This window comes from Gavia stellata, chromosome 10, assembly GCF_030936135.1.
Source record: "Gavia stellata isolate bGavSte3 chromosome 10, bGavSte3.hap2, whole genome shotgun sequence".
NCBI lineage: Eukaryota > Metazoa > Chordata > Aves > Gaviiformes > Gaviidae > Gavia > Gavia stellata.
The window spans coordinates 30,804,096-30,816,674 of NC_082603.1; the positions used below are offsets into that span (position 1 = coordinate 30,804,096).

General features: G+C 38.0%; 1 protein-coding gene across 2 annotated transcripts in view; it reads right to left on the reverse strand.

Moving 5' to 3' along the window:
- The window catches only part of USP24 (ubiquitin specific peptidase 24), a 65,970-nt gene that overhangs the window by 28,917 nt on the left and 24,474 nt on the right, over positions 1–12,579 (reverse strand). Inside the window, exons 13-31 of one of the 2 annotated variants that reach the window (XM_059822294.1) lie at positions 12,428–12,535; positions 11,838–11,933; positions 11,569–11,730; positions 10,291–10,335; positions 9,610–9,717; positions 8,804–8,953; positions 7,524–7,655; positions 6,900–7,011; positions 6,570–6,646; positions 5,535–5,675; positions 5,327–5,380; positions 5,017–5,132; positions 4,292–4,358; positions 4,014–4,124; positions 3,510–3,608; positions 3,258–3,428; positions 2,520–2,605; positions 2,278–2,371; positions 1,862–2,017 (exon numbers count right to left, since the gene is read on the reverse strand). In XM_059822294.1, coding sequence (XP_059678277.1) covers positions 1,862–2,017; positions 2,278–2,371; positions 2,520–2,605; positions 3,258–3,428; positions 3,510–3,608; positions 4,014–4,124; positions 4,292–4,358; positions 5,017–5,132; positions 5,327–5,380; positions 5,535–5,675; positions 6,570–6,646; positions 6,900–7,011; positions 7,524–7,655; positions 8,804–8,953; positions 9,610–9,717; positions 10,291–10,335; positions 11,569–11,730; positions 11,838–11,933; positions 12,428–12,535 — 2,085 coding nt within the window. The remainder of the gene's footprint in view (positions 1–1,861; positions 2,018–2,277; positions 2,372–2,519; positions 2,606–3,257; positions 3,429–3,509; positions 3,609–4,013; positions 4,125–4,291; positions 4,359–5,016; positions 5,133–5,326; positions 5,381–5,534; positions 5,676–6,569; positions 6,647–6,899; positions 7,012–7,523; positions 7,656–8,803; positions 8,954–9,609; positions 9,718–10,290; positions 10,336–11,568; positions 11,731–11,837; positions 11,934–12,427; positions 12,536–12,579) is intronic. The other variant, XM_059822295.1, reaches the window with a different exon arrangement.

Consider the following 12,579-nt stretch of genomic DNA (forward strand, 5'->3'; position numbering starts at 1 on the left):
TAAGTTGGCACTAAACTTCACAGAATGCAATTACGCTCAGAAACATGGCCATAAGGAAATCTGTGGTCTCTGTGGGTCAGATCTCATGTACATTTGTAACCAGTTTCACTTCGTTTTACATAAAGAAAAAACAAAACAACACCCAAACAAACAAAAAAACCCCAGCCCCTCCCAAAACCCCAGAAAATCCCCAGAAGTTATTCACTTTCTTGAAAAGTCTTTGGCATGTAGAGCTAACAATGCTGCATGTGGGAAAACAAAACACATCTTTTCCCGGTTCACAGGTCAGAAGAATGGTTTACAGTGTTCCAGGCATGAAATCTTACCACAACACTGCATGATATAACCCTGAACATCTGCAACATTTAATCTTCATACCTTTAATATGCTTTGCAAATTTCCTGTGCACATTTGTTCAGAAAGCAGTTCAGACTGGTTCCCATATTTTCAACAGATCACCAATTGAGGGGATAAAAAAGCACATCATCCTTTTCCTGACAGAAACCATCTTCCAATTGGCTTGACTGGACTTGAGGAACAAGACCACTCATATAATCTACACATCTAATCCAATTTACTACTTCTCATGCCTTTCTAGAAAAGTAGGCAATTTATTACTTACTTTTATTATTTTCTCTGGCATAGAAGCAGCAGATAACTATCTTGTCATACTGTAATATAACCTGCCAGTTAAATAAGATACCCTTGCTGTAATATGCTAAACCATTTGCTTTCAGTTGTAGAACTTGTCAATGCGTTTCAAAGACACCATCAAATATCTTTCATTCCAGCTGTACAGAAAAGGGGGGGAATCCTAACGCTGCAGTGTGCTGACAGTGTAGGAAGACGAAGAGCTAATGTTAGACTGCAGAAATCCAAAGGAAAGCAACTACAAGAAAATTCCTACAGTAATCTTTCCTACAGAAATCACTGGGAATGAAAAAGGATAACTTTGTCCACTGTTTTTGAAGCTGCTGGCAACCAGTCCTCCAACTTCAAGTTGTTCAAACCATATTTGTAATAAGTCATTATAAACAATGGGACCTGTGAGTAGAACTAGGAACTGTCCAGTTTCCTAGAGTGTGCAGATTACAGTGTGCTAACAATGACACCAGCTGCACTCTCTTATGCTCTTTAAAATCCATGCACTGAACACTCGGAAAGAACCTTTTAACAGGCTTCAGTGCAGTGTTTTGGGCTAAAGAACTTACTCAGGAGAATACCTAGGGGTAAAAAAAATTGTATTAATTCCACTCACTTTACATGCATAGCTAAAACAGGCCGGAACCTTCTGGGTAAAAGCCCTGCACATTTGCATAGTGAAAATTCTTCACAGTATGAATGCATCTCAAAAATATTCCTCCTTAGCCTCTACAGAGAGAATATGGTAGACTTACATAGAAGGGAAGTTAGCATTCTTTTTCTTTCAAATTGAATCGAGCAAAACCAATCAAACTAAACAACAGTTCCCATTAATTTTTAAAAGAGCCAACTTTTTTTTTTTAAATATATATACTAAAAATCACATACCCAGAGTTTCTGGAGATTCAGACAGGAATTTTACCTAAACAGTAAGGACTTTGATGTTTCTTTGCTCCTCTCCACTTACTTCAGAATACTCCTTTCACCTTGCAAATCACAAAAAGAGGGGTCTGGCTTCACAGTAAAGTCTCTAAAGGGGAACTTTTTACCCCTTTCATTCTGTGTAGAATTTATCACACGCATAAAAGCAGACTATGACATGGCATTTGCATTTTGCATAATAACCCTGTCATGGTGGACTCCTGCACAAGAAACTTAGAACTACTTAAACCTTAGTGCTCAGAAACACAAGTAGAAAGTAGTAAATTTGTTTTCTTACCTCTAAATTGTAGAGCACTCTGAAGGTGGACATGCCTGGAGCAAAAGATCTGAAAAGACTTTCTAGTATTGAACTAGCACTAGGCTGATGTTGGTGTTTTGAAGACAAGGACGGTGATTTTGAAGACTGAGAACTTGATTCCGAGAGCAGTGTTTTCTAAGAGGAAAAAGACACAGAAGAAATATTTTGAGACTACTGCACTTTGTTGTAATTGGCAATACATGTCCTATAATACTTGTAATAACCCTCTTGTCTCCAGTTGCTTGGAAATAGGTCAATAATCTTTAACATGAGCATTATTTTGCAGTAGAGTTTCAAACCCTCCACAGATTATAATCTGACAGGGAATTTAAGAAACCTGGTAGTAAAATCCTTTTTGTTAAGCTCACCAACATTAGTTATTGTTTAATCCATACCTTCCTTCCCAGGGAATCAAGCTGATCAAGAGCCTCCTGAATAGCTGGGTCAGTGGGAATCAAGAGCAGAAGTTTCCTCACTCGCAGCGTTATCCTGAAAAGTTATCAGAAGTTACTTGCGCAAAATAGGCCTCAACCACATTGTGGCCTGGTAGATGCCTACACATTGCGAAATAGGTAGCTATTCAAATCTTGCAGCGTGAGCATTTCTTCAATATTTAATAACCATTTAGTTTGCTTACCTTGGCTCCTCTAGATTGGCAAGCTGGTAAAGCATATCAAACACATTACACACGAGAGCCATAACTACTCCAGGGAGGGATTTCTCCTGAGAATTAAGCAGAAATACAAAGGTCTTTTTCTCCCCTCTCTGTTGCAAGTAATTTAAGAGAGCTCTTCACTGAAGCAACTGACCCAGATGCCAACCTGGCCCATAGAAATCCCAGCTACTTTCTAGACTGAGACAACATCTGAATTTTTACATTACCCCATCTCTCTTTTAACAATCAAGTTTTGAAGTCAACTGTTAGTTACGGTTGACATACAAAGCAGACCACTAGTGGTCTGAACACACTAGTTGATGCTTCTTAGTTTATCTTCATATTGCAGCTTTATTAATAGTGGAAATCTGGAAATCTGTCCCTCCACCCGACAAATATACAATCTCAAAATTAAATCATATGGATCTTAATTGTTTAAAAGAGCCTGTAGAGATTAATAAACACCAAGCAGGCTACAATAGGTGACAGAATACAGATTTATAAAGTCCAGTCTGCATGCATAAGGCAATTGTGTATTTAAATGCTTTGTTTCAATTGCAGTTTGGAAGCAAAACCAGACTACTAAAGACTGGATTCTCAAGCTGATGTCAACCGCTGCTGTCTCATCTTACTGTACCTCTTCCACCCCAACTATGTCTCCCCCCAACTATCTCCCTCCAGGAAATATCCGAGGGAAGATTTCAGGCTGTTACGCTGTACCTGTTCCATTGCATAGGACGAACCAAATACATTGCCACTGTTGCTGGAACTGGTTGAGGAATCTGCAGAGCTCCCTGATGGAGTCCCACTTCCTGATGTTTTTACTGTAAGGACTTGTTCATCCGAGAAGCCCAGCTGGTGGAGTAGTTTCTGATCTTTGTTTACAGTTAGCTGCAAGAAAATATTTATCACTTAGTTCTGGAAAAGGGACTCAATTTCATAAAGAGTGAGAATTCTTTGTAGTTAACATACCAGGCTGTCATTGGCAAATATCTGTATATTATCCACAGGTGAATTCAACATCTTTGCTATCTTCCACCTGACACTCCCTACAGTTTCATTGCTATGAGCCTGTAAAATTAAACAACACTGGTTCAGTAAGTCTGCTCAAGCAGTAAATTCCAAGAGAAGAAAAGAGAAATCTTCCATTAAAGTCTTCCTGCTCTTCTGCATCAGGTGGTAAAGGTACTGTCCACAAAAGAGACTGACAGGGTAGGGCAGCAGTAGAAATGCTCCATCACTGACAGTAAGCAAACAACTTCTTTTTCCCACCCCAGAATGATGATCAAAATACATTTAGTCTACAAACACTTCCATTACAGTAGCCTTATACACACTTTTAACATTTTCAAATAGAGTTTTCAAGTTGACTGGAGTCCTTAAAACCAGCTTACTCTGTTCATACCAGGCATCAAAAAACCCAAGAGTAGCTACATCATCAACACCGCATGACACACATAACCTGTGCACACATACCTCTATGGTGAAGGTATCTTTGGTAGACTCGTATGTAACATTAAGTGTTAAAAGATGTCCATGGAAAGAGGCACCATGAGGTAGAATAGTTCGGGGAACAGAGTAAAGGTCCTACAGGAAGAGAAGGATAACAGTAAATAACCCTTGAAAACAAAGACGTTTCTATGATGGTACGTAACAAAGGTATTAGAGTTGCATAGGTTTAAATAACTTATTATTTTTAGTAATATTGGAAGCTGTGTTCTTAGCCTTGCCTAGTAAGAAATTACACCTCTTACCTCTATTGTTATCACATAACGCTCTGCCAACAGCAGCAGTCTCTCAATTATTACAAGTTTAGTTGACCTAGAGATAAACATTGTAAACAAAAGTAACTCGTCTCAGAGATTAATTTTCAATGCCCATGGGTAACTACCACGACTTAGCTGTTTTCAAATATAACTCCTTAAACTTGGAGTTAATTCAGTTGAAATTAGCTAGGAAAACAGGCCAAGAAACTTGCATTATACTGCTTGAGATGTAACTGTCTTCAGAAGAAGCTTCATGTTTCTAAAGGTCCCACCCTGCACTCATATTTAAGCTACACACATCTAGGTATGTGTAAGTTAAGCTAGAGGATGAAAAACCATCCTTTTCTCTCCCAATTAAAAAAAAAAAAAAAACAACCCAAACCAAACCTCACTGCCCCAGAAATACTACATGACTAACAGGCTGGTAATAGTCTGTGGGGTTTTTTGTGGTTTTTTTTTGGTTGGTTGGTTTTGGTTTTTGGGGAGTTGGAGGGGGGGTGTTGGGTTTGGTGTTTTTTTTTTTTTTTTAACCTACAGGTTTTTCTAAGTCTCTTTAGAACTCAAATTGCATTGTAATTGGAATATTCAATTGAGAAACCACCAGAATATACAACTACCAATACTGAGAATTTTACTCAGCACTCAAAATCATGTGGGAAGCAGCTGGGAGCAAATGTCTACTGTTATATTTATTCTTTTAAAGGCAGGCCTACCTGTAAGGAGACTGAACTGATGTTGCTACCGTAGGCATAGCAGTTGCTGTAAGCATTTTTGTAGCTCTTGTTACAGCATGTGTTAACGTTGGACCACCGAGTGCAGAGCTGGCTGCCTAGAATACAAAGCAGAGTACAAGTACTGGTTTACATGGACAATTAGTATGTCCTGGAGAGCTAAGAGGACAAGAAATATTTGTGGAAATTTTTTTTTTCTTTAAACAGAATTAGAATAATTGACTACAATAATTCTAAGATACAGAACTGAAAAAGGATGTAGGCACAAGAACAATTAAAATTTGTCCTTTACCTCTAATCGTGTGTAGCAATCTGCAATGAATTTCTTGTGCAGTGATACTGAATCCTAAAGATAAAATGTACAAATGAATTAGAACTTAAACCAAAATCATGGGAATTACTCATAAACTGACAGAGCCCAACAAATTACACATTTTAAGATGCAGATTATCAAGGCTCTATCAATCTCAAAGCACTTTCATGTACAAATATATACCTACCTTTTTCAATCTAGGAGTTAGATTAATATAGCTGTAATTTATTATCAATTGAATAGCCTCATTGGCAATTTCTTCATCAGGTGATTCCATTGCAATCTTCCAAATGAAATCCATTCCTATTAATTCCAGTTTTTCTACACTCTACGCAAGAAAGAACAACAGTAAAACATGACTGGATTTCTTACACAATAGTAAGTTGAACCACAGGAACAAAACAGTCTTCCATCTGCTGGAAAAGCATCTTTTGACTGAATCCTAAAAATTTTCTTTTCCGACACGCTGCCAAGCTTTGGCACAGTGCAAAGTGACATCAATAGCTGTGGATTTGTATATTTATACTAGAAAAAAATAATTTGTTTACAGGTGGATAAGCAAGTTCCAAAGAACACTCTCAGTCAAGCCAACTGAAAAATTAAAAACTTCAAAAGCACGGAGAAATTTAGTCTGGAATGGAATCTGTTTCACAAAGGTCAACATGGTAACTAACCACATAATAAACCATCACAAAACCTACTATGATACTTGGCAAAAAAATATGCATTTGAAGTAAGTTAACTCTCTGCGATAAAGATCTAAAATGCCTGTGGAAAACTACTTAACGTATAACCATTAATTTGACAAAAACATTGAAGGATCATAGAGTTAAAAATTATTATACGTTAGAATTTGAATATAAGCCTAAACCTCTTGTAAAAAAGAAAAATAAAATTAAAAAAAGGAATATTCCTCTGCTAGGGAGAAGCAGAAAACACACACTAGAATTAATGATTATTTAACTAAAAGTAGTCCACTCATTCCTTCTGCAGAGTTTTAGAAGCTACGTACCAGCTTCCAGCTACCAATTGCTGAATTTTAACTGTCATAATTCTGGAGTTTTAGCTTCAGAATTTAACAATGTTAATGCTAGAAGGACGATCTGTGTATTAATACAAATGTGACCACGTCAAACAGCTCCTAAAGAATCCTTGTCTCACGTCCTCCCATCCCCAAGATACCACAGGCATCACACAAGAACGAAGTTGCCAGAACACTCACCAACTGAGTTCCTTGCCTCTTCAGTCGATGGTCACACAGGTTCACATTTTCAAAGAAAGTCTTAAATAAACTAAAACCTGAAAGTGAAAAAAGGTGCAAGCTTTTTATTCAGGTCAGGTTAAGTTTCTATGCTTTTTTGAAAAAATGAAGATATCACATACAGGAGATGACTATTTCCCTCTACAACTATTAGAGCTCAAAATGATAGAAAAAGACCCCTTTATTATTTTAATTTACAGAACTGTTTGGATATTTAATTTGAAGGCTTAGGAAGCAAATTTCTGGTACATATTTCAAAAACAAATCTGTTAACCAAAGCCATTTTCTTACCATTCATAGTAATTTCATATGACTCCAGTTTAAGAATTTTCTCTTTGAAGAGCTGTTGCTGTACATCACTCTCTAGATCATGCTGTCCTTTTGTAAACCACTCAAAGCACATCTGTGAATGAAAGGCAGATGTATTTTTACCCCATTGTCATGGCAAATATTTTAGTTTTATACAGCATTGGCAAACTATGTCAGATACTACAGTAACTCATCTTACAGAAGTTTTATCTACAGCAAGAGGTTCAAAATCTGATCTCCTAGTAACCTCACATATTACACAGGCTGTATTGCAGCATTAGGGTACTTCATCTTCATAGCCATCTTTCACCCAAGTAATGCTGAATGTCTCTTTCATGACTCCGCAAACTTGAACGTATCCCTTTTCAAACCAGCATTCATAAACCTGCAACTAATCTCCTGCAGTCAAATTTAATGTTAAAAGAGCATTCTAGTTGTAAGTGAACACATAACAGTGGCTCCATTACCTACACAAAGCATATAAATGCATGATTAGTTTGTGTTTGCTACTTATGTTTCACATGTCTCAACAAATACACGTACTATTCATCATCCATTAAGATTCACTCTGCAACCACAGACACTAACTTTTCAAGTTTTTCTTACCTCTCGATCTAACTCACAAACATCCTGGCCAGTTACAAGGCATTCCCAGATCTCCCTGGCACGATTCCAGCCCAAATAAAGGGTGGCTTCTTGCAGAAAAAATGCCAAAAATTTTAGATGTGCCTCCAAATACTGAGAAAGAGGAAACAAACACTCAAGATTAAGACATTTCTTTCTGAAACAAGAACTCTGAACATTCTTTTTACTTTTTGCAAACTTTAGTTGTCAAATAACAGTACACTTTGTAAAGCCTAGAAAACAGAAATTGTTTCTGCAGTGAGATGTATTTCTATTTTACACAATTCTTTTTGATTACCTTTCTAAGAAGGAACATTGAAGTCCCCTTGGATTTAGTATTACTTTCCCTATACGGATATTATTTGACACTAGTTACTAAGTCACAACTAGCGTGGAAAAAATAATTATTAAAACCTTAGCAACAAACTGTTACAAGCTATCTCTGTGTGTGTGACTTCCATGTCCTAACTAGCAAATCTGTTTCAGGTTTCAAGAGCTTCACACCAAATTCAACTGTATAGTCTCTACAGGGGTAGTTGAACTGAAGCTGGTGGAGAAGGTGGAATCTGCACAAGCTTGGAGACAGGAGGTCCTGGGGTGCGGAGATCTAGCTCCCAACCAGTTCAAGACTTTGCTAAGAAACTTGTAGATTGTGATGTTTACCCATCCTTACTCTATAATATAATCATAGCATCATTGAGGTTGGAAAAGACCTTTAAGATCATCCAAGTCCAACTATTAACCTAACCCTGCTAAGTCCACCACTAAACCATGTCCCTAAGCGCCTCATCCACACGTCTTTTAAATACCTCCAGGGATGGTGACTCAACCACCTCCCTGGGCAGCCTGTTCCAGTGTTTGACAACCCTGTCAGTGAAGAAATTTTTCCTAATACCCAATCTAAACTTCCCCTGATGCAACTTGTGGCAATTTCCTCTTGTCCTATTGCTTGTCACTTGGGAGAAGAGACCAGCACCCACCCCTCTACAACCCCTTTTCAAGGTAGTTGTCGATAAGGTCTCCCCTGAACCTCCTCTTCTCCAGGCTAAACAACCCCAGCGCTCTCAACCGCTCCTCATAAGGCATAATAACAAGGCTACAACAAGCCCTAATAGGTAATAGTGTAATTATTCACCAGAGAGAACAGACATACGAGTGAATTCCAAAAATGAAACATCACCTAATCTGACGCAACTTGGTTAGTGATACACCACATCATGTTTTCAAAAACCTAAGGTAGTAGGAAATTCAGGGTTCAGTACCTCCCGGTAAGTGTATCGGCCATCCACTAATGTTGCTCCAACAAGCCCTCCTGGGCCTGCCACAGATGCAGCCAAACGGTGGCATGATATCAAGCTTCCTGTCACCAACTTCACTATTTCAAAGTTTTTCTTTAAATCTTGAATAATGCTCTTGGGGGAAAAAAAAAAAAAAAAAAAAAAAAAAAAAGAGAGAAGAGGTTTTTGAGAAAATACATAAACAGGCACTCTTCTACAGACATGTGTTTCTTATCAGAAGGAGTAATGTTCCCCCCCTCACCAGAGTCAGCTGTATCCCTTCCAAGCATCCAAAGCCCCCTGAAGTTAGTGTTTTCAGCATGTGCTGAAACACACATGCTGCAGATTGTGAACAAAGTCTCACACCTCCACTCAGCCCCTGTGTAACATATGTGGCTTGCTGGTATTTTAGTCTATTTTCCAAGAGTCAATGTCAATTCAATTACAAAGCAGCTGGTCTAAACATTAGCCATTGTTCATTTCTTAACTGAGACATGCCTGTTAATTATTCAACAAAAAGCTGAGAATAAAATAAATTAGTCCTGACACAGCACACAGATTTATACTTATATATATATACACACATACAAATGGATGGCATACAACACAGCATCTCTACTTGAACAGTTTGTTTATGCTACATCACTAAATTGTACTTGACAAAGTGGTTTTTTAGTTTGTTTTTTCTTTTCCCCCCCCTCACTTCTAAGTTCAGACTTCCATGTTCTACAGAAGCAGAGCCACACAGACGTAATAAGAGCTTCAAAAATCATCTCAGCATATATTCTTACCTTGTCTTGTTTTTGGTAAGTTTGCTTAATAAATGAACGTGTGATTTCATGGAGCTGACGTAATGCTGGCACCACCCACACAAATTGAGGATTATTGTGCTGGGATGACTAGTAGTAGGAAAGGGAAAACAATTACACACGTGTACATGCTCAACAACAGATTAACTTTCCTCTTAGACTCCTAGAAGCCTAACAATTTCTATTAATGCTGCTGTTTCAAAACAACAGCTACTAGCTCTGAAGGCTTCAGTTACTTGCTCCTGGTCCCTCTCCAAACACATTCAAGGTGTCCTTCTTCACTTTCTACAAGAAGTCCTTTGACACACACGTATGCCATTTTGCTATCCTTATTATTAAGCCCGAAGTACCACCTCCTTGCTAGAGAACATGCAAATTAAATAGACAAAAAGAACTCAGTTGCACCAAGGAGAGATGACAACCACCACCTTCCTCAATTATGGGAGATGAAGCAGGCCTGTTAGGGCATAAAAGGGCAAATCCAGTCAAATGGTGTTACTTATTGCTAAAGCAAGAATAATAGAAGAATGAACCTGAAATACTACTGAGGGTTAAGAGACAAGAAGAAATTTCTGATTGGTGCTGCAAGGAGCCCTCTGATAGGAAGCAAAGGATACTTAAGCTGCATTTTGAAAGAGATCCTACAAAGAATAACCCTCCTACCTCATTGTTAGAACTGCTCATCACTTTTCTGGGAGGCTTCATTTTCTGTAAAGTTTGACCACACAAACCAGTACTGAGGTTGCTTGTTCAGAGAAGTGATGTCTGGTTTAAATACTGACAACAACCAATACCACCTACGCACTTAGAGAGATTAAAGTAATCTACCCATAATGAAGAGCTCTCTACCGAAGACTCCCTCATGTATTTGAGAATGCTGCCTCAATATTACATTCCCTCCCAGTTTATGTCTTCACTTCCCGTAATGAAGGGAAAGAAGAAAATGATGTATTTTTAAACATCTGCTGTATGGTTACCCCAATCCCCTCCCAGCCTACAATGACAGCTTTCCTTTAGTGTTCCCCACTGCAGCACCTCTGTTAAGGCCCTTGCCAGGATGTAATTAAAAAGAATGCAAGAGCAGGAAAGGACAAGAGAAGATCCAAAAGAAAAGACTGCAAGTTTTACAGAGATTGAGAACTCAAAGTTTGAAATCCGTATTCATAAACACACATACAAAAAAGTGTGATCAATATCAAGAAGCAACATACTATGCTTCCTAAACAACTAAAATCCTCTACAGATGCTGCAACACAGACAAAACTTAATTTACCATTAAATAAATGAATGAAAAAAGTACAAGCCTTTTTCTTTATTTATGAGTATACTTCAGACTGAAAAAAAGAAGACAGGAGCATTCCTGCAGACCTCAAGAAAAACTGCCTGCTATGTAAACAGTGCAGGATAGAGTATATGCAGTCTTTTAAGCCATGCACATCTCTGCTGCTGCCAGGAAACATCTTAGCACAGGCAGCTGTGGGAATGGCTTCTTAATGTTAGATAAAAAGAGTTTAAATATTTTATTAAAATACAAAACTACTATGATTAAAATATTGATTTGCATTTTGAGACTTAATGGCCATGCCAAAACACATGCTTAACTCAAAGAAAAACTAATCTAGGCTTTCACATGAAAGGGACAGTTAAAATACTGACATACCTTTATAGTGGTTCCATTTGCAAATTCTAACCTTGGGCCCATCCTGGTAGTTTCCCATAAACTGATCACTCCTTGTGCTGAAAATTTGCTTAAAACAAAGGCAAGAGACTTACTATGAGTCTCATGGTCAACAAACTGGCTCACACAAAGCCTACCCCTCTCGTGGACTCCCCAAGGTAAGAACTTACAGATGGGACACACAATTTGTGCATCTTGAAAGAAAGGGCAACATCAAGGCTAGATAACATTTCATTTTGGAAAAGATAAAATAATAAACCAACCCTCTTAATATCCTCTATGCATTTGATGATGTAGCTTCTTTTGATTGCCTCTTTCACTGCATAGGCATCACTGAGGATTGTCAGATGTTCCTCCAAGGCCTGCTGAATAAGACTACACGGTAACGTTGGAAGATGAGCCAGCTCCCAAAGTACCTCCAGAACCTAGAGGTGGAAGTGCAAGATTAGTCAGGACCTAGGAAGCACAGAGACTAGCAACCCTACTCTTAATAAAGAAAAAAAAAAAGATATTTTATTTCACAGTCACATGCCTTTCCAGTGGTTGTCTCCACCCGTGCTTCTCGACCAATGCGCCCTATCAGGCTCAACAGCTTCTGTCGCACTCTATCACTCTCTGTCTCCCAGCTCTGCGTGGCAAAGAAATAACGTTCACTATTACAGCAGCAAGCACTATCAGTCTGTTAAGTCTCAAGTGGACACAAAAATACAATTTACAATTGTTTTACTGCAGGAAAATCAAAATACTAACAAGTATGTTTCCACCATGCATATTTCCTTATTTTTGTTACTGAGAATTACAGTACTAATTTGCCCAACTCTTTTTCAAATATAAACTAGAAGAGATTAAATATAATAACAAAGTCTCACTTTTTAAGTACCTTAGCACTGCCTATATAATGTACTTAAAATCCATGTCAATTAGCAGTACCAGTAGATCAGGCTTTTGGGGGCAACAAAAACCCCCCAGTATTAAAAGTGTTATTTTATAGCCAATTTTATATTTATTTTTCATATAGAAAATATTGATATATTCAAGGCATTTGCCTTTTGGTAGGCTGGATGCACAAGTATATATCATCAATTATCTTCCTAAGGAATGTAAATTCATGTGAAAACTTACCTTTTGGATTAGGACAAATAAATGATTGAGCTGATCAGAACTAAACTTCACAGCGGCTGCAGCAATAATGGTATGTATGTTTTCAATCACAGTGGAGGATTGTCCCGACTGAAAGAGGAAGGAACACACATGAAGATAGGTCTTTATCCCAA